The sequence below is a fragment of the Uranotaenia lowii genome, chromosome 2 (assembly GCF_029784155.1).
Source record: "Uranotaenia lowii strain MFRU-FL chromosome 2, ASM2978415v1, whole genome shotgun sequence".
In the NCBI taxonomy this organism is placed as follows: Eukaryota; Metazoa; Arthropoda; class Insecta; order Diptera; family Culicidae; genus Uranotaenia; species Uranotaenia lowii.
In genome coordinates this window covers 116,257,072-116,280,397 of record NC_073692.1, presented here as the reverse complement: position 1 = coordinate 116,280,397, position 23,326 = coordinate 116,257,072, and the positions used below count along the sequence as shown (strand labels likewise).

Here is a 23,326-nt window from a genome sequence, read left to right as displayed (position 1 = left end):
TTTCGTTATTGAATCCTTATCTTCTGCTAACCATTTGAGGGTGCTATAGAGATAAAAAAATGAAAGTTTCAAGTTGAAATCATCTATAATTGTTAATATTTTCTTGTCCGGTCATAGACAACAACTTGGTGTCCGGTCATAGACAAATCGCATTTTTTTTTATTTTCCTAATATTTCGTTTGAACTTTCGTTTTACATATTATCTTATATCTACTGTAGTCGAAAGATAACCAATCAACGATGTCGTTCATGTTCAGTTCAAATTTTACAAGCCGAAAAAACTGACCACAATACAAATGCAAAGTTTAGGCGATCCTCTCCGCACTACTAGGCAAAAGCTTGAGATGCCTATCATTGGTTTACCTTTTCAGATTGGATTACCATATTTCTAACACCATATCAGGCTACTATTTACTTTATTTTCATGGCGTTAAAACATTATTAGGATATTGTGTTTTCGAAAAATCTATGTTGTCCGGCCATAGGCGATGTCCGGCCATAGACGACTTCCCCCTATACTTTCCATAAGTGAAAATTTTTAGAAAATCAATTGGACAGAGCTTCAGACCCACACGAGCTTACGAACGGAAATATAGTACCTTTTCAACCCCTTATTCCCCGATATTTGGTTAACATCTAGAAAAAACACATATTTGGACAAAAAAAATTTGAACAAAAATAGACCCATCTTGTGTGATTTGTTTTGAGGAATCAAATGAATGCTGTTTGTGCCACCGCACGCATCGAAAAATGAAGCTAAGACTGTTTTTATATTCTCCTGCATTTTTAATATATGTAGTGTGTTTTTTTGAAGAATTGAAAGAAGGCTATTTGAGTCACCACAAGCATCGGGAAATGGTATGACCGTTTTTATCCTAAATTCCCCTACATCATTCAAATATTTAAGCCATAACTCCATTTTCCGATGCGTGCGATGGCTCAAATAGCCTTCATTCGATTCCTCGGAAAAAAATGAAAAAAAACGGAAAAAAGAAAAAAAAACACACACACAAGATACGTTTCATTTGGTTCCAAACTATGATGTCAGAACTTGTTTTTTTCTGAATCAATTGAAAAAAAAGGGGGAATAGTGGGTAAAAACAGCCATAGCTTCATTTTCATTGCATGCGGTGGCTCAGATAACCTTCACTCGATTCTTAAGAAAAAATCGTTTGGTTTAAAATAGTTTATCCGAACATGCTTTTCTGCAATATGTAAAAATTTAGGGAAATGTAGGTCAAAACAGCCATAACTCCATTTTCCAATGCATGCAGTGGCTCAAACAGCCATTTGTCTATTCTGGTTCAAGATTTTCTAGTCACGTAAAAAAAACAGTTTACTCACTTCACATGATTTTTTCCTATCATCTTTCTCGGTAAATTTTACCTTTGTTCATTAATCTGGCACAAAGGTAAATTTTACTCTTTTCGCATTCACCTCGCAAAATAGTAAATAATACCGTTTTCCCATTCACTGATTTGAAAGTTAAATGCTTGTTTTGGTTTGGTCAATAAAAATAAAACAAAATTCATTTAAAAATTGTATTTTTTTAGATAAAGGGACTTTTATTTCTATTTCTTGTTAGAATGTATCACTGTTTTTAAAAAAATATTGTTGAGCCAATTCCTTTCACGTTTGCATCTTTCCCCTGTTTTTTCCCAGTCACCTACTCATCAAGGAAGCAGAACATCTAAAAAATCAATAAATAAACAAAAAGATGAGAAAAAGACAAAATCGGTTAAATTATTGTTCTAATTCTTCGAAAACACTCCAATCTGTAATAGTTCTACGTTAAATTTCTCCCTTATTTTGCATTATGATTTAAAAACAACCATTTTTCAACTTTTCCTCCAGAATCTCATTCGGTTGAAAAATATCCATATTCGAACTTCTGTCCTAAAAGTCATTTTATGCCTTCTCATGGAGAACTCATAAAATGGCATTTCCCGGGAAAAGGTCAAAAAAGTTTTTTTTGAGTCATAAATGGTTTAATAATTTCTAGCGTGTTCTTCGCCAAGCTCATGGCAATTCGGTTTCACGTTCTTCCTAGTCACCATGGCCGCTGAATCTTCAATCTAGGTCAATCTACCTTCTTTCTAGGTGAATTGTGGCTTTTATTTCTGGATCTAAAGGTGGCATGTGACGTTGAGGCTTGTAAGCGGTCACCATCGTTTGATTTTTTTTTGAGACATCCACAACACATCATTCGTGACAATCATGGAGAGCGCTATCGTTTGATCGGACACGCTCGTTTTTTTTATATTATCTCTTTCATTGAAAATTGGATTTCATGCAATGTTTTGCAGTCGCAGTTATCCGTACAAAGGTTGACCGAAAAGCGGTTAGCGTGTAGAACTCCTACAAATTTTACACTGATTTGACAGGTCGCACGAATAAACGAGTTCGCACAAATATTGCAGTCATGAGTGCGCAGTCCAATTTAGTGCGCTGCGATTAATAACCATTTTCGAGTTTTTTTGAACCATTTAATGGTTTTTTATTGAAAACGTCAAAAATTGTTATTTTTTAACCAGAATGAATTGTTAAATTTCAAGCATATTCAAAGTTTAACTGGAAACCCAAAATAATGGTCTAAATTTCCATGATACTTGAAAAAAATTTCATTCCGCAATTTTTTTCGTTCGGGTCCAGAGCTATGGTGTTCTGCGGCGCGGAGATCGAGAGATTAGTTGGGACAATCTGATAAGCTGCAGCGGAAAAATGTACCGAAAAACCCAACCAGTTGGACAAGCAGTATCCGGACATGTTCTTAAATTTGAAAAAGAAAAACTGGAGAAAAGGTTAGTATTTATGGGCAGGATGTTTGAATAATTAGAAAGCGGACTGTAGTTAACTTTTTTTTTCTATTTTCCAGGTATTGTGAAAACATAAATTGATGAGAATTCATCTTCCGGAGTAAGTGGAACGATGAAGTGGTGAAAGATCCGGACAATAGTGGATTGGAATTGATTCTAATATTATTCCGAATCCCGGATTGACTGCAGTAGCACTCAAGATGCTTTTTAGAATAATTCGAAGCAGGGCCAGTAACAGTCCTCCAAGGTAACCGGATTGAACATTTTTCCGGCCGGCCAACATCGACTTATAACCGAACAACTAACCTATCGGATATGCACAACTCGGTGAAGGAACTTTGAAGAATCCGAAAAACAAATGGAGCCAAGGATAATTTGAAAAATTGATAATCGTGAATATTGTGCCCTCAGGTTATTTGTAGTAAATTAATTGTTTGTTTTAAAATGTTCATTTGGTTCTTTTTTTTTGATTACGCGTTTCGACATGATCAAAGCTGTGGGAAACATCAACTTTAATTGTCTGGATATTCTGGCAACGAATTGAAGCCAGTTTTAAAAATTATTAGACGTTTCTGTTGAAAGTTAGTGGCATTTTGCAGCTCATTTGAAACTGGCCAACATGGAGCACGTATCGTATTTTTTTCCGAAAACACTTCATCCTTGGATAAGATTATTTTAATTGAATTAATGTCAAAAGATGAGTTGTCGCCCACAGTGGTTCCAGTTTAAGCAAGTAATTAGATTCCTGCCGGTGGAGCCTAGAGCATCACGTAATAGCTCATTCAAATTTGTAAACCATCAATAAAAAATGAAAAAAAAAATGGCTCAACAATGTAAATCTTTAATTGTTATTGTTATTCTAGATTAAGTTATTGAAATAAAACAACAATGGAAATTAATGATTGTAATACATTTCAAAATATTAAATTAATTCCGTAAATCTTCCCAATAATTCTCAGAAGAAAGAATTACAACAGACCCTTAAAAAAAACGGTTGTTTTGATCCATTATTCATATTTGGAAAACGTTTGAAAAATAACCATAATCCAAGTTCTCTTTAAAATCTCATTTAATGAGTTTTTGCTGAAAACTCATAAAACGACTTAACCCACTAAACTTCGATTATGGTTATTTCTCAAGCATAAATGGTTCAACATGGCTTAGCGTGGAGAGCAAAAAAAATGTCAAATGAAATTTTGATCTTTGTTTTGGTTAGTCGTTTGACTTTCATCCCTTTTGCGTAAATAATCATTCCACATTGTTCGACCAACACATCCAAACATCACCTGGCGCTGCAGAGTGGCAATTTTTTTTCAACAGGAGGGAGTGAATAGAAAAGATTGCATTTACTTATTGAGTCTGTAAGTTCTGCTGCGTGAAAGAGATAGGCGATGTCGTAAATTGTCGGGAATAAGGGTCAAGGGACTATCAAATTATCGCTCTCGTGTACCAAGACACGAAATTTCGTTCGACAATCACACAAAGAAGAATGAATGTCGTTTCGTTTGATGGTAGTCGACTGTTCGACAAGTGTTTGGTCGCATTCGTTTGATGGCACGAACAATGAAACTGATAAAAGCAGGCTGTGCGACTGTCAGAGAAAATGTCGATGGTTTACAAGTCTGGTGACGTTATTTGACTACTATACTAACAATGTTTTTATGGTCATTCATGGGCCCTTTCCACTTTGTACGTTTTGATACGTCTCGCTAGCCGGTATGACGGTAATAACTGGTCCACTGGTGGCATGGGTTCGATTTCCTTTTCCGTGCTGGGTGTTAATCGTTAATCTTAAGTTGTTCACGTTTGTTCAGGCTGTAAAGCCTTAATCTGCTAAGACGATGTATATCTTTCAAAGGGAGAGGGTGTAGAACTCATACCAGTGAAAAATAAATTTTGGACGAATTCATTAATCTTTAAAATTGAATAATAATTTCAGACCTTCATAAATGAATTTGGAGATCAGTTTTATAAAAAACAATATGAAATCATTTTTGTATAGCAATTCGAAACTCCAGTTGCAACCCTCACTTCAAAGATAATAATGTTGAAATTGAATGAGATTATGCCAAACATTAAATATTGTTTACAAATTTTATTAATTTTAAAAAATTTTTAAAATTAAGGTTTGGTAAAAAAAACTGTTACACTCTTCAAGTTACACCTCTGGCCAAAGTTCAATTCAGTCCTAACATGTCATCACCGTTGCATTTCCAAGGGATCACAGCCGATTGGAATCACTCAAGCAGCCTCTTTGTACCTCTTTAAGTACACAGCTTAGTGTTCCAAACTAGAACATTCTCGTCCATATGCTTTTGGTAAAGTTTTAAAAATGCGCTGAATTTGTAAAGCTTAGGGAATTTTCGATTCATACATGTTGACCAAACTACAGCAAATGATATTGTGATTCAACCTCTTCCGAATTCAAAGTATCAAAACTGGAGTAAAATAAAAAAAAAATCCTAGTTGACTGATTCCCTAAACATCTGACCGACAGTGTACAATGTGTATCGAGTTGTCGATGCCCCCGCGTGTTTACGCGCAAATCTCGCGCGTACCATACTCATGAGGAAGTTGTCGGCGACAGTTTTGGGCATGCCGTTGCATTGCCTGTTGTTTCTTTTCGCTTGTTTGTTTCAGCAGATGCGACTTGCGGCGCGGTTGAGTTGATAGGATTTGTGATAAATTGAATCAAATTGGCGACGTGATATTATTACTGTTGAGTTGTTGTCGCACAACGGTCTCCGATATGAGGTTTTTATCGAATTTATTCTCCAGAGTACTTAATGCGAATGCTCTTTGTTTGTATAGGTTCAACTGTACTTCTAGAAACTGTTCACTGTGAGAATACCTACATACTATTAGAAAGATAAGATGAAACAAGTAAACCTTAAACTAACAACCGAAAAACTTTCATCATTTAATCCGCTCAACATTGTTTTTGGATTTTGAAAGTATACCTATTCTATAGCCAATCAAAACGATCCGTGAGATTATTACGGAGGTTTTGAAATTAGCTGTCATCTTTGAAATATAGAACAATAGTAAGTGTAGTAATTCCTTCTAAGCGGACAAGTAACAGGTTTTTCGGGCTGGACACTACTGGCTTCTAGTTCGTAAAGTGCTCGACTACATCTAATGAATGAAAGCAAATGCATGTTTCCACGCCTCTCCCTATCTAAGTATCGGACTTCTCAGCGGAATGCGCGCTAAATTAATCGCAGCTGATGAAGATACGCTTGACCGAACAAGTACAGCACCATCATAAGAAGAGACCCACTAGTACTGATCTGCAACCGCAATCCGGCATTATAGAAGCCTCCGTACACCTGCAGGTTGGCCGTTTCGATGCTGTGCTTGCAATAGTCCCCATCGTAGATCCAACCGACGAACTCGTTGGTCCGAAGATTTTCGTTCCGAAGCCACTCTTCGAGGGGTCTGAAGTACTCCCGCAATGCCGTCCCGTCCAGGCGGCCTTCTCCGAGTACCTCTTGGAGCACCTGCTGCCAGGGCTGTGAGGCTCCGCGTTCCATCAGCTGTCTGCAAAAGAGGTAGAGACGAGAGGAAGAGAACGAAACAAACCATTACTTGTTGTTGTTGGGCCAAGCTTCTGTCCGTCGGGGTTCTAAATAAGTGCTTAAAAATGAATAAATTTACTAGTACTTTATATACTAGGGTGGCAATTTGTTATTTCAAATCGTTATGATCTGGTTTGGACAGACTTAAGAGATGTGGACAACTCAAGATTAACATTTAACACGCAGTACTTAGATGAGGAGCGAATCCATGCCACCATCTATCTATAATATTTTTCTGCATGAATTGAATTTCATAAATTCAAACCTGTTATCAGATTTGACTGAAGTCATCTGAGTGAAGGGGCGTTTGACCTAAACTACCCAGTTATAAGCTATTTCTATCATATGCCATGTAAGACTATTCAAGAGTTACAATCTTAACTCAGAACTGCTGCCAAAACCTTAAAAACTAATCCCAGTTTAAGTATTCTGCTACAGTTTTTTTTTCAAACTTTGCTCATTTTTGATAGAAATATTTCAAATAAATGAAATATTTAATTAAACTATATATAAAATAAAAAAGATTTTTTGAAATTGTAGTGAAAAATCAAACGGGTCAACGGGACGGAATCTTTGAAAAAGCCCTACTGGCACATAGACTCGAGCTCCCAACCAAAATGATGCATGACCACTACATTCAAGCGAAACAAGAAATACATTTTATGAGATTTCCTTTCTATTGGATAGTTCATCCCAGAAACAGGAAAATAAAAAAAAACACAGCGCCGTAGGGAGAGTCGAACTTAAATCACCAACTATATCGCCTTGCCAGTCCGACATCTTAACCAGTGTACTATATGCAGAACGAGTTTAATATATTTTGTGTCTTAAATAGAGATGTACCTAATAGTGGTATTCGGCGAACGGCCGACCTTTTCAACTATTCGGTCGAACGAATATTCGGTCAAATATTCTATTGAGTATTTAATGAAAATACAAAAATAATTATTTTGATTTCCTTTTTTTTCCATATTAATGCCCCTGATGTTTTTGACTCCATTATTTTCATGTATTACATGACATCAAGTAGGGGTCTTTTTGATTTTGAAATGTCACAATAACTGACAGGACAGGAAATCAGATAACTTGTCGCCTCTTGAGCGTTTATCACCAAAGAGATTGTGTTCCTGTGAAATCTGAGTATAAATACCCGATTTAATACACTTGACAGTTGATTGTACAGCCTGTAAATTATATTTGGATACACATGACACAACATAATAATCAAATGATAGATTTATGAATTATAATTTTTATACGAATAACATAATTTAAAACTTATTGGAAAGTTTTGAATGCCTGAATTCTGGAATATCTTGTATGTTCCCGGTTCTATGGCATTATAATCGTTCATCTATAAAATGAAGAATACAATGTGTTTCAAATAATTCAACCTCTTAAGTGAAGGAAGCGTCAAAATTTTGTCATTTTAGTCGATTTTTTCCATTTTGTCAATTTTATCAATTTTGTTAATTTTGTCAATTTTGTTAATTTAGAAAATTACATTAATTTTGTCAAATGACTCAATTTGGTCAATTGCAAAAATTTTGTCAATTTAGTTATTTTTCAATTTTGATATTAATAAATCAAGTCAAGTTTGTGATTTTCTTTTCCAATTTTTCAAATTTTGTCTATTTGGCCCAAATGGTCAATTTGGACAATTTTGGTCTGTTTCATCGAATTTATCAATTGTTTCATCAATTTTGTCAATATGTTATGTCAATTTTGTCTATTTATCTTGTCATTTGTGTAATTTTTGTCGTTTTTGTCATTTTTGTCAATTTTGTCATTTTTGTCATATTTGTAATATTTGTCAATTTTGTCATTTTTGTCATATTCGTTATTTTTGTCAATTTTGTCAATTTTGTCAAATTTGTCAATTTTGTCAATTTTGTCAATTTTGTCAATTTTGTCAATTTTGTCAATTTTGTAAATTTTGTAAATTTTATAAATTTTATAAATTTTATAAATTTTGTCAATTTTGTCAATTTTGTCAATTTTGTCAATTTTGTCAATTTTGTCAATTTTGTCAATTTTGTCAATTTTGACAATTTTGTCAATTTTGTCATTTTTGTCATTTTTGTCAATTTTGTCAATTTTGTCATTTTTGTCAATTTTGTCATTTTTGTCAATTTTGTCAATTTTGTCAATTTTGTCAATTTTGTCAATTTTGTCAATTTTGTCAATTTTGTCAATTTTGTCAATTTTGTCAATTTTGTCAATTTTGTCAATTTTGTCAATTTTGTCAATTTTGTCAATTTTGTCAATTTTGTCAATTTTGTCAATTTTGTCAATTTTGTCAATTTTGTCAATTTTGTCAATTTTGTCAATTTTGTCAATTTTGTCAATTTTGTCAATTTTGTCAATTTTGTCAATTTTGTCAATTTTGTCAATTTTGTCAATTTTGTCAATTTTGTCAATTTTGTCAATTTTGTCAATTTTGTCAATTTTGTCAATTTTGTCAATTTTGTCAATTTTGTCAATTTTGTCAATTTTGTCAATTTTGTCAATTTTGTCAATTTTGTCAATTTTGTCAATTTTGTCATTTTTGTCAATTTTGTCAATTTGGTCAATTTTGTCAATTTTGTCAATTTTGTCAATTTTGTCAATTTTGTCAATTTTGTCAATTTTGTCAATTTTGTCAATTTTGTCAATTTTGTCAATTTTGTCAATTTTGTCAATTTTGTCAATTTTGTCAATTTTGTCAATTTTGTCAATTTTGTCAATTTTGTCAATTTTGTCAATTTTGTCAATTTTGTCAATTTTGTCAATTTTGTCAATTTTGTCAATTTTGTCAATTTTGTCAATTTTGTCAATTTTGTCAATTTTGTCAATTTTGTCAATTTTGTCAATTTTGTCAATTTTGTCAATTTTGTCAATTTTGTCAATTTTGTCAATTTTGTCAATTTTGTCAATTTTGTCAATTTTGTCAATTTTGTCAATTTTGTCAATTTTGTCAATTTTGTCAATTTTGTCAATTTTGTCAATTTTGTCAATTTTGTCAATTTTGTCAATTTTATAAATTTTGTCAATTTTGTCTATTTTGTCAATTTTGTCAATTTTGTCAATTTTGTCAATTTTGTCAATTTTGTCATTTTTGTCATTTTTGTCAATTTTGTCAATTTTGTCAATTTTGTCAATTTTGTCAATTTTGTCAATTTTGTCAATTTTGTCAATTTTGTCAATTTTGTCAATTTTGTCAATTTTGTCAATTTTGTCAATTTTGTCAATTTTGTCAATTTTGTCAATTTTGTCAATTTTGTCGATTTTGTCAATTTTGTCAATTTTGTCAATTTGGTCAATTTTGTCAATTTTGTCAATTTTGTCAATTTGTCAATTTTGTCAATTTTGTCAATTTTGTCAATTTTGTCAATTTTGTCAATTTTGTCAATTTTGTCAATTTTGTCAATTTTGTCAATTTTGTCAATTTTGTCAATTTTGTCAATTTTGTCAATTTTGTCAATTTTGTCAATTTTGTCAATTTTGTCAATTTTGTCAATTTTGTCATTTTTTTCAATTTTTTCAATTTTGTCAATTTTGTCAATTTTGTCAATTTTGTCAATTTTGTCAATTTTGTCAATTTTGTCAATTTTGTCAATTTTGTCAATTTTGTCAATTTTGTCAATTTTGTCAATTTTGTCAATTTTGTCAATTTTGTCCATTTTGTCAATTTTGTCAATTTTGTCAATTTTGTCAATTTTGTCAATTTTGTCAATTTTGTCAATTTTGTCAATTTTGACAATTTTGTCAATTTTGTCAATTTTGTCAATTTTGTCAATTTTGTCAATTTTGTCAATTTTGTCAATTTTATCAATTTTATCAATTTTGTCAATTTTGTCAATTTTGTCAATTTTGTCAATTTTGTCAATTTTGACAATTTTGTCAATTTTGTCAATTTTGTCAATTTTGTCAATTTTGTCAATTTTGTCAATTTTGTCAATTTTGTCAATTTTATCAATTTTATCAATTTTGTCAATTTTTTCAATTTTGTCAATTTTGTCAATTTTGTCAATTTTGTCATTTTTGTCAATTTTGTCATTTTTGTCAATTTTGTCAATTTTGTCAATTTTGTCAATTTTGTCAATTTTGTCAATTTTGTCAATTTTGTCAATTTTGTCAATTTTGTCAATTTTGTCAATTCTGTCAATTTTGTCAATTTTGTCAATTTTGTCAATTTTGTCAATTTTGTCAATTTTGTCAATTTTGTCAATTTTGTCAATTTTGTCAATTTTGTCAATTTTGTCAATTTTGTCAATTTGGTCAATTTTGTCAATTTTGTCAATTTTGTCAATTTTGTCAATTTTGTCAATTTTGTCAATTTTGTCAATTTTGTCAATTTTGTCAATTTTGTCAATTTTGACAATTTTGTCAATTTTGTCAATTTTGTCAATTTTGTCGATTTTGTCAATTTTGTCAATTTTGTCAATTTGGTCAATTTTGTCAATTTGGTCAATTTTGTCAATTTTGTCAATTTTGTCAATTTTGTCAATTTTGTCAATTTTGTCAATTTTGTCAATTTTGTCAATTTTGTCAATTTTGTCAATTTTGTCAATTTTGTCAATTTTGTCAATTTTGTCAATTTTGTCAGTTTTGTCAATTTTGTCAATTTTGTCAATTTTGTCAATTTTGTCAATTTTGTCAATTTTGTCAATTTTGTCAATTTTGTCAATTTTGTCAATTTTGTCAATTTTGTCAATTTTGTCAATTTTGTCAATTTTGTCAATTTTGTCAATTTTGTCAATTTTGTCAATTTGGTCAATTTTGTCAATTTTGTCAATTTTGTCAATTTTGTCAATTTTGTCAATTTTGTCAATTTGGTCAATTTTGTCAATTTTGTCAATTTTGTCAATTTTGTCAATTTTGTCAATTTTGTCAATTTTGTCAATTTTGTCAATTTGGTCAAATTTATAAATTTTGTCAATTTTGTCTATTTTGTCAATTTTGTCAATTTTGTCAATTTTGTCAATTTTGTCAATTTTGTCAATTTTGTCAATTTTGTCAATTTTGTCAATTTTGTCAATTTTGTCAATTTTGTCAATTTTGTCAATTTTTTCCATTTTGTCAATTTTGTTAATTTTGTCAATTTTGTCAATTTTGTCAATTTTGTCAATTTTGTCAATTTTTTCAATTTTGTCAATTTTGTCAATTTTGTCAATTTTGTCAATTTTGTCAATTTTGTCAATTTTGTCAATTTTGTCAATCTTGTCAATTTGGTCAATTTTGTCAGTTTTTTCAATTTTTTTTATTTTGTCGATTTGGACAGTTTTTTCTGTTTCATCAATTTTGACAATATGTTTTGTCAATTTTGTCAATTTTACTAATAACAACTTATACTCGACAATATTTAAAATATTTATTTTTGATATTTGTCTTCAACAACTTGTCAGGATACATGCTACTATTAGATGAATTGATACCAGTATGACATTATTTTTTCCAATAAGATTCTATTTTCCCTACCCAGTATGAGATCAGCAGTGGTATCGATTATTTCAAAAGGACGTACGGTCAAATGTAAACAAATCGAGTTGTCAGCTGAGTGAAAATGTACCGTTCGAAAACCTACATTGCAGCTCAATTTCTCCTTTTGTCACCCCGCAATTTACAAAAAACCCGAAGGGGGAGATAAATAAAGTTTGAAATATTTGATGTAAATTTTGGAAAAAAAATCAAAAATCCGAAAGATTACAAGATTAAAAATCAAATTTTGGAAGATGGGAGTTATTTCACCTTTTGTACTCTTGATTTTGATGATTTATTTGATGAAAAATTACTTGATTTATAGATTTTGTGCAATTATGTAATATGTGCAATTTTGTTGCATACAAACTTTCATGCAATTTATTTCAATTTATTTGTTTTTTTGCATTATTTTTTATTGTACCGTCATGTATAATATGACGTCATATATACGATAATCTTGATTAGTGATTGCTGGATGTGGAAGGCAAGCCAAATGGACACGTTTTTTGAAGTGATCATTTTATGATAATTTGTATGAAATTTTTTTTTAACTATTTTGTTTTTTTTTCTTCCTTTTGTACATTGAAATGGGAAAAAAATATTTTTTTCAAAGATAAAAATAATTTTGATTGTGGAACAAAGTTTACAAAAAATCACACTAGTACACACAAATACACAGACATCGTCTAAACTTCCCGAATTGATTCGATCTTAAAATCGACCGATAACTATACCCCAAGCAACCAAAAGTCACATATTTACTTGAATGATGGCATTGAAAGTTACATATTGGCTGACAAAGAGAATCAACTGCCCAATTCGCTTTAGTGAATTTTATGTACTCATTAATGAACTTGAAAGTTGCAAAAGTGATTAATATGTACGTTGTATGTAACTGTTTTGCCCAATTCCCATGAGTGAACTATATGTACTCATTAACGAACTTGAAAGTTGCAAAAGTGATCTATACGTACGTTATACGGGACTTAAGTCACATAAAGGGCACAAAAGTGCTCAAAACGGGATTTGGTAAGTCACATAAAGGGCACAAAAGTGCTCAAAACGGGATTTGGTAAGTCACAAAAAGTGCATTGATGTGCTTTGAAAACCAAATCTCCACATCGAGTTTTAGATTCAGTTAGAACAACATCTAGACGTGGTCTTGTGGTAGCGTGTTCGATTCTCACCACGAAGGTTGGGGTTCAATCCCCAAGCCCCGGGCAAGTTTTTTTTTCAATAAGTGATTTAGTAATTGAGTGACCATTCTGATACGATATATGTAGGAAAAGTAGGCATTTTTTTTGTTTTGTCTATGATTTTAAATGTAGGAAAGAAGCAACTGAGCAATTTGTCGAGGTTGGAATCAAGGTTGCCGAAATCACAGAAAAATCTGTATTATCACAGAATTTTGAGCAAAATTGCGTCACAGAATCGGTGTCACAGATCACAGAATTTTTAAAATTTTCACAGAATTCACAGATTTTCTTAATTTTGTACAGATTTCAAAAATTATTATTTTTTTTTTCATTTCTAACTTTTTATCTCTCACTATAACACATGAAAAGATGAGAACAAGGTAATGTTAATTGATTTTTTTCAATTAAAACTGTAAGAAATTTCAAATTTGTTGATATTTGACATGATTTCCTTATGAACTTCATAGAAAAAGCGTCACAGAAAACCGCACAGAATTTTGAGTTAAAATCACAGAATTCGAGATTTTTTTTTGTCAAAAACACAGAATTTTATATTCGGCAACCTTGTTTGGAATCCGGCGCGTGGCATCATGGCGGCATCGGTACAGAACATAGTAAATAATCAAGAGAAGGTGATTTGAACCGAGACCAAGGGTTCACTTGAGTTAGAGAGAGATTTTTTGCTCATTTTGTGATTTTTTGGAAGCTGAATTAACCCTTTCGAGACGGAGTCCTTTGCGCGGCATTCGAACTCATAGTACTTTACTCTAACATAACTTTTATGTCGTTTGATTTTCATCAAAACCAATTCTCAATACATTTTGCCTGAACTTTGCGGATTCCGTTGATATAAGAATATTATTTTCCCGATCATTAGTAAACTCACAATGAATGATTGTTCTGACAAAGGCACAAAAATTCTATTGCACACACGGTGTGCAATCGGTCTCGAGTGGGTTAAGAAGCCTCTGGAAGCTGAATAGAAGATCATTAAGACTTGTTTTGGAACTTTAAAGTATCAACAAGAACTTAAATTTTGAGCTGCATAGAACGTACTCCATATCAATGATGGGGCTGAGTAAGCGTTTTTGTACCTGTTTTATGGGACTTTTGGTTGCTTGGGACCATTCAAAAACCTTTCAAAAACGCTATGGTCTATCAATAAAACATGTGACAGCTGGTCAATCTGTGATATGAAACATAAATGAAAGGCATGAAAACAAAAAATATATCGCGTTTAAGGTTGAAGTGACAATGAGCAGCTAGCTTGCTAGCATGCCAGTTCCACAACATTTTACAACGGCGACCAAAAAAGGCACTCAGCTCGATCATTTAATGTAAGCCTGATTTTCCCTGATTTTTATTTTAAAGCTCTCTGAAGTTTGGAAAAAAAAATTATGGCAACCCTGATGGTGACTGTTTCGAGTTCTTATTGATGTGTTTCGGTTTATTTTTGTAATATTTCTGTAAAGCTCGACTCTGCAGTCGGTGAGGTAATGTTTATATAATTAGAGGAAATACACATAAAAAGATATTTTGAACAAATTTAAAACAAAGTAAACACATTCATTGAGCTTTACATCTTTTCCGCCAATTAATGCTAAGTCTTTTGTTTTGCAAATATTCCTGATTTGTTCAAACTTAATCCATTTTTTTATCTTTTCCTTTACCCATTCTTGGAAGAAGCGTCAAAATTGTGGTTTACAATTTTTTTCAAAATTGTTAGTAAATATATTATGAAATTATTTTATCGGCGATATTGGTGAAATTTTGTATTCTTTAAAAAAGAATATTTAAGAATTCAAAGGTTATAGAAAATTATAAAATAAGGTGACAAATTATCAAAATGAGCGGAAGGGTAATTGTTATTTGAAAAATTTCTCATCACATTTCTTCCCTTTGTTTCTCACGGACATACCTACTACTTTGCAGTGGTAGATACAGATACAAATGCCAATAGGATGAAAATCTCATAAAATGTTTTACTTTTTTCGCTTGAATGTAGTGATGATTCTATTCCCAGACAATTCAAAGTCTGGTTCAGCCTAACCCAACTGCAATATCGTTGATATTGCTATTCCTTCTAAGTGGTGTGACTGGATGATTTTTTATTAGTTTGCAGCTTTGGTTAAACAAAATATTTTTAGATCAACAGTGTTGTGCCATCCCCTGGCATCCGGTGTCTAATTCAATCGAAGAAGAATAAGATTTAATAAAAATTTAATTATTGAATCTGTAAGTTTTTAAGTACTTCGACCATATGTATTACTTATGATGCAAATTTTAAACTATATCGTTTTTTTTTTGTTAATTTCAAATTTTGATTTGGAGAAAAATTAGCAACTTTAGGTAGATATTGATCATTTCAGGCAGAAAGTTTTTGGAGAAACATTTAAAATTAATTTTTCGGCATATCGGTGAAAAGTAGTTCTGAAAATTGATAAAGATGGATAGAGAAGTGAGAAGAAAATTTACAGATGTTGAAAAGAGCGAAAGAGCATTTTTGCGAGGAAACTTATTAACGTACACCATACTTTACCCTGCAACATTTCATTATTTAGGAGAAGTAGTACCGGGATAGAGGTGGCACTACCTTAACCTATACAATGAAATCTGGTTGGTCCGAAGTCTACATGTGGTGAACACGTATACTCCGGACGGGCAAAATATGGCGTACGTTAAGCTCCAGAAAGCTTCCCTATTGCGCGCAATGGTTCCATCGATGCGCTAGCCGTGTTGATATTTCGTTATCACGACATGAATGCACTGTATGAGTGCTAATCATTAGGGTCAACGGTCCAATTTGGCTAAGCCCGAATTATTTTGAACCATTGATTTGATTTGATTTTTAAAGCCTATTATTATGATTTTTAAGATAAGTTAACCACCGTTAATTATTTTGTAAATTTATTTTTCGGCATATCAATTTTCAGAACTACTTTTCACCGATATGCCGAAAAATAAATTTACAAAATAATTAACGGTGGTTAACTTATCTTAAAAATTTAAAATTAATGATTGACCAAACCAAAAATCCGGACAGTATGTTAGACGTGAATTAAAAACAAAGGATAAATTGACATTGCTAATGGTGTTATAGGACATCGAAACGCTGGACCAAATGAAATGTTGTTTATAAAATTAAATTGGTTTTTTTCCAATAATTGAACAAAATCCAAAACATTTTAAGTCACCCTAATTGCTCCAATGAACAACATCGGAATGGGACTTGTTGAAATAGATTTCGACGGCCGACGAGAAGCTCTTCTGCCACTGCACAGTGGTCCAGAACAAACATTTATCGTGACAAAATTAATTACGCAAAATATATACATTCTAGACATATGATGTCTTCTGCAAAGTTGTTCACAATTATAAGGGACGTATTTTGAAAGAATAATTTATTAGAGCGTGTCAATTCTTCTGGGAATTGGTAATGCTAATTTCTTTCAGGAGCTAGATAGAGCAAAAATATGTTCTACAATGTTGTAGATTGAAACATTTTAACAAACTTTGCTGAACACATAAAAGTCGTAAGATGAGACGTTGTGATTTTATATTTTTTTAAGATTTACATATTAGAACGTGTCGAAAAAAACAGTTTTTTGACCATAACTTTTTCTAGTGAAGTTGTACAGTATATAGATTTATAGGGAGATATTGTTTCATTTGCCAAAGTTAGGAGCACAAATGTGTTCAAATTTGACCATATTTGAGCTGCAATATCTCTGATTTGTGCAAACCTAAAAATCTTAAATTTATTGCAAAATGTAGCTTAAGATATGAATAATCAATGCTGAAAAAATTGGAGATAGGTTTTTCTTTAAATTCGAGATTTATAATTTTGAAAATCGTAATTTCCCATGATTTTTTTATGAAACTTTATCCAATTTTAATCCTTTTTTTTATCAAAAACACAACCAGTACCAATACACAAGCCAACCATGACTCGTGATATTGCTTAGAATTGTTCAGCTTCTTATTTTACAATTATCTTAAACATTTTATTATTTATAAAATTATTTGAGCTTGAGCTTGAGCTTGCTATCAACTACGGTCCACCTGCGGCCCCTCCTGGCCAATGGCATAATGGTTGCACTCCGTGATTGGTTCGAGATAATCAATGTTGTACAATGAACCAAATGAAAGGTGCTGGGAACAAGCATCGCAATCTCACTGTACACTTTTGAGAATCTCCTACTTTAAAATGAACCAATAACGACGCCGGCCAAGTCCATGTAGTCGATAGGAGGAAGGGAAGTGCAGCACATGTGGAGATATGTTTGATGGAGACCGGCTGTACGCCATCCCTCCACAAATCTCCACGCTGAATGTTTTGGGAAAAGGTAGTGCGGCATGGAAAATCGACTTGGTAGACGATTAGGCCACTTGAGACCTAAGCTCCTCATATCTTAAAACACCTACGTTTCCTAATGAAACTCCTGATTGAACCTAGAGGCCTTTAAAAGGTGTATGCTTACAAACTAAGTCTGTATTATACTAAAGTTTTCCTAGCTGAACTTGGCCTCATATAATTGAATGTCTAATTTTGGTGTTGTTATCAAATCTATCTATTTGAAATTAATTTAAAATGATGTTGTGGAAACACTGTAGCACGAAATTTTTCAAAATATCTTCATAAACCAATATCTGCTTGGCAAATAAAAAAGCCCATTAAGCATGAAACTGATTGTTTTCCTCCTAGTTTTCCTGTTTTTGTCTAAACTATTTCCATAATGAAACCTTGAAATCAACTCTATTGTAAAGAATTATCCGATTTTTTCAGATTTTTTCAACAATGTTTTAAATCATCAGTATTTTTCAAAATATTATTAGCCATTGGGATCAAAGGGATACAAATACTGAAATCGTCAATTGTGAATAAAGTATACTGATCAATTTTTCATACCTCAATCTATACCTGGTGCAAAATTTTTCGGAAAAAGAATTTTTAAAATTTTTCCGATTGAATGAAAACTGCTCGAATTCGAAAACCTTGACAACTTTGAAGCTAATTTTCTCAAAACATTTGGGCACCTAAACCCCTCTGAACCCTAGCTCCTGATTTGGTGCGTTTGGATCTAAGAAAAGGAAGTTTTAAACAAAAAAAAAACACCTTTTCCTTAGGACTGATGTTTCCTGGCACTTAAAAAATAAAACTTCACTACCTATCAAACTAATAATTTTTGGCAGTTCCAAATGCCTTTTACAAAAATATATCATGGTAAGTAAAAAAATAAATAATGAGAGATTCTACACGCGTTTATTGACTAGTCTTTGTGTTCGATATTCTTTTCTCAGCTGCTGAGAATTGGAATAATAAAGTAGGTCTACAGCCATCTAAAATGTAACACATTCAGTTCAGGAGTAAGTATACTACTTCTCAATAAATCCATTTTTTTTATGTTTCAAAAAAGGTTAAATTTATGGATTTCTTATCTCCTTATCATACACATTGTTGCATAAAATATTAATTTAGCTGAAAAATTAGAGAAAAAAAATACTTGTTGAAAGAATTGTTTTACAGTATGAATCACAAACATCATAAGGAAATGAAAAAAAATTCAGCAATTCAGGGTTTCGATTATAATTTCAGTTATCAATTTCAGGGTTTGCCTAATCTGTTAATCAGTCTAGGTGTCTGCAGATAATAAATTTGAAGTTTTCAGAAAACATAAAGAAAATTAATAATTGAAATCGCCAATTGGCTGAAATTTAGAATTATATTAGATTATTGATGTAATGAGAGACAAACACACAAACTACAGTTAGATTACTCGATACTTCAAGAATCAAGACAGGTGAATCAAAAATATTTTTTAAATAATTTTAATGAATCAAATTATCATATGGTTAAATTTATTTTGAATTTCGTTGTGGGTTCGCCCTCTAAAATCTAAATAGCAAGTTTAACAAAACAAAACGAATAAAGACAACACAAAATTTTTTAAAGCAATATTTTATAAACCTGTAAAAAAAATGTGAGTTAATTTGATATTGATTGTATGTATGTTGAGGTAATTTTTGTTTTATATGTAAGATAATTAAAATTTGGATTACATAATATTATTTCCAGCGATTATATTCTTCTATTTCGGTTGGCATCCTGCTAGAATCCTTAGATAAAAATAACAAACAAAATTTCGGAAAATCTCGGTTTGCTTGGCTGAGTATGATAAAAATGAAAAACCTGTGAAAATATCAAAGATAAACATTTTTTAGTTATAATTTATTTTGTATCGAAACCATTGTAATGGCGGCATCTAATTTGAATTTCGTTTTTCCCAAAATTTTATAAGTTTTCTTCGGTATAACTTAGGTTTCTTTTATGATATCATTTCATTATACAAATGAACTGAATTCTAGCCATTTTCTGAGGAATATGTATGCTTTATTACTTTATATACTGTTTATAAGATGATTAAAGAGTTAAGGTTCAATATGCATTTATTTACTTAATTTTTAGAACTCTTTAATAACATTCATTTACGTTTTGAGATTTTAAACAATTAGGACATGGCTTTCTGATTTACAACATGTTAGTTTCAACTTGGTAACACTGAACGAGAAAAAATATTTTGCTCACTAGATGGCAGTGTTTGAATTTTTAAGCTTCATTAGCGCTATCTATATTCATTTTTCGTGAGCATTTTTGGAAGTGCTATTTGTGAATGCCAAATTTCATCTTTCCACATTCTGTAATTAACTGTAACTCAATGCGAACTTTTTGCGCTATCAGTTTTAAAGAACAAAGAGAAGTGAATTACAACAGAAATTACGAAAATAATAGTTTTTGAAATGTACTTAGCTTTGCCGGCGTTGAATGCAATCCGTTTCCGTCGACGTCGACCCATTCGAATTTGTCCAAGTTGAAAAGCATGATAACGTCGTAACACTTAGCACTAGTAACGCTGATGTAGCGAATATCACAACCCTCACTCACATGCTTTTCAGCGCCGCTTATTTTCTAGCGAGCATTTTCCGAGCTAAAGCAAATGTCGTCGCGTCATCAAAATACCAAAATTACGCGAGCTTGAATCACAAATTACGCAAACTCCACTAAATTATTGATCAAAACTTCGCGTTGAATGCCGTTACTATCACTTGACTCATCGACTAAACGTAAAAACTAGAATTTAAAACCATTAGAACGCTAATAATTCCACTTTATATTTCCTACGAAAAACAACGCGTTCAATACAAGCCAGTGCTACCAGCAGTTCCTTTTATTATTTATAAAATTATTTGAAACAAAATTAACGAAATTCAATTGCTCTAAGAAAATTCAATTTTCTTCAACAAATTTTCCGCAGCTTCAGGCAGTGGAGGAATTTCTTTGACTCTCGAAACGCGATTGATCAATGAAATAAGCTGATCAGAAAATAATCAGCAACCTTTTAAAGACATCTGTACCAACACGTGAAAAGAATCTATCTCCAAAAGTAAACAAAAACCATTCTCAGTACCTTTTGATAGGCCAACATTTGCACTACTTAACGGTAAAACCCTTTTGAGAAAATAATATTTCGTTACTGTAGAGAATATTGGATGTTGTAAAGAATATTAGTAGTAAAAATATTTCAAATAATACGTAATAGTGGAGATATTTCAAATAATACGTTCTATTTCATAAATAACAATATCTATGGTATCAAACGAACTTGAATGGGAAATTGTGTTAGGCTTCGATAAATCTAAAAATATTCAAATCAATTTCCGAAAGTGAACTGGCAACTAGGAAATAAAAAGGTGAGAGCTGAATGAGTGTCATGAGAAGAAAAAGCTTTTTAGGAGGAAAAGACTATGATTGAGAGAGTCTCTATAGTGTTTGGAGAGTTCCTCGGAGAGTAAATGAATCGGGATCGGTCGAAAAAAAAAGTCAGTCAGTAAAGTGTTGTTGAAAAGTGTAGTGTATTTTCTTGCAAGTCGGAAAAAATAAGAAAGATAGTTTAGGAAAGAAACGTGGGAATTAGAGTAGGAGAGTGAAGTTTAGGAAAAATCGATTGTATCAGTCACGACAATGGCGTGGTTGGTAGGCATGTAAGTATCCGACAAATCAAATCCGACAGAGGAAGCTGATGAATTGACAAAGCGATGTTTTATACCGTATTCGTTTTCACCACCCGAAAGTTTTGCACCATCCACGCTGAAAACGAGCATGAATCGAGTTTTGCACTCTCCTTTGTAGGTGTGCGTGAAATCGGCAGTGTCAACAAAAAACATCAAGCTGTCAAAAATCCATTACAGCTGGTATTTTGTTTTCGTTTTACTTCGAAAATTGAAATGAAATTTACTTTAGTTGATCATTGTCTTTTAAACAATATGAAAATTTTAGCATGAATATATGTATTATGTTGAATTGTTAAGATTTCAGATTTATTTTGCTTAGTAGATTCGCCTCTGGCTCTGATGAACTGCAATACCGGCTGATTCTGGGCGGTCTATGTTTGCTGCTGCTAGACTGCAGTTACCCCAGCTTGAAGGTTCCGGTATTTTGAACGTTTATTTCTCGCAAATCCTTCGTTCGAGTACCTATTTCCATTTAAGATTACAAAAAAAAATCTTGGGTGCGGGTGTAGTATCGAACTACCGTTTTTGGAGGGCAACGGGTGGGAATCCGGGAATTGGCGCAACCGAGCATCGTCACTCTAAGGCACAGCTCGAAGCTTGCTGCTAGTAGAGTAGCTTCGATGCAGCTGAACGCTTCTTGCTGTGAAGACCAACTTATAGAACCCTCCCGAACAAAAATACTTTTCGGTTTGGGCGATTCCACCAGATCTTTGGGTTGGCCTTTTTGCACTCTGATTTGCTGCTCTTTTTCGGCATCGCCTGGAACCGATTGCAGCAAGCCTTCTGGACACATTTCTTCTTGGGAGCGTTGTTTGCTTTGGAAGGTGCCATCCAGGTGAAATTCTCTGCCTCTGTTGGAAACGACACTGGTATTGAATCCGGAACAAGTTTCCGTTCTTCGGGATAAAAAGAGAAAAAAACATCTCGAACGCAGTTTTTGCGGTATAGAAATAAACCAACCAGCTGATATTTGTTTACATCGGGAAGCACGTGTTTTCAAAATTCATGATAGTATTGGTGAGAGCGCAAGCAACACCAAATATTTTCAGAGTGTTCCACCGTCCACTTTATGGTGCACTACCAGTGCACTACTTATCGTGAAAACGAGCATGAAAACGATAAAAAGTGCACTACCGGTAGTGCACCGGTGCACCACCACTTGAAAACGAATTCTCTATTAGATGTTTGATTTTGCGGTGTTGGACAGGTCAAAATGGCGGCCAAAGAAGGAATTTGCTCCAATATTAAAGAATTTCATGCCAATGGTGATTTGTTGTACCGTACATTTTAAGTCTGGGTATGAGTTTAGCAGCAATACATGATGGTGTTTTGACTTATTGAAATGATGATCTTAAAGTATTCGATTATATGTAGTGGAATAAATTAATAGATAATTGAAAATAGTTCCCTTGGAGTGAAAAAAAAGTCTGCGCTAGTCCCGCTAGGGTTAATGATAGTCCCTAGTGGGTGTAATTAATTGAACAATAGGTACCATTGGGGTGATAAAAGTCCCCATTGGTCCCACTAGGGGGAATGACAGTCCCTAGTGGGTGTAATTGACTGGAGAAAAGGTACCATTGGGGTGATAAAAGTCCCCATTGGTCCCACTAGGGGGAATGACAGTCCCTAGTGGGTGTAATTGACTGGAGAAAAGGTACCATTGGGGTGATAAAAGTCCTCATTGGTCCCACTAGGGTGAATAACAGTCCCTAGTGGGTGTAATTGATTAAATAAAAGGTACCATTGGGGTGGAAAAAGACTCAATTGGTCTCACTAGGGTGAATAACGGTCTCTAGCGGGTGGGAATAATTATAGATTATAGTATCATTGGGGTGATGAAAGTCCCCATTGATCCCACTAGGGTGAATAATAGACCCTAGTGGGTGTAAAAGAAATAATTTAAAAATGTATTTGTGAATTGAATTGAAATATAAGTTAAATTAAGCACGAAAAGAAGGGCTTTTAATCTGAAGTTTTTGAATATGATGAGTAGCAGTATGAATTCCAAGTATAGAATATAAAATCTTTGTAAAATCTGCTATCCGTTGTCTGTATAAAATTTTATTGTGAAGTAAGCATTCAATACTTGTTTGGGTTAAAAGACCTGTAATTTAAAGATGTAGTAGTCACTTACAAACCGGAATACAACTTGAAGAGACTGGAATCTGTGTTGTTAATAATGAAGGTATGATAGTTGATTATG

The 23,326-nt window shown here is 32.5% G+C and overlaps 1 protein-coding gene across 1 annotated transcript in view; it reads right to left on the bottom strand.

The window, feature by feature from the left end:
* Window positions 1–5,562: 5,562 nt before the first annotated feature.
* The window catches only part of LOC129749948 (angiotensin-converting enzyme), a 405,427-nt gene continuing 387,663 nt past the window's right edge, over window positions 5,563–23,326 (bottom strand). The window contains exon 9 of the mRNA XM_055745102.1: window positions 5,563–6,356. Coding sequence (XP_055601077.1) covers window positions 6,026–6,356 — 331 coding nt within the window. The 3' untranslated portion in view covers window positions 5,563–6,025. The remainder of the gene's footprint in view (window positions 6,357–23,326) is intronic.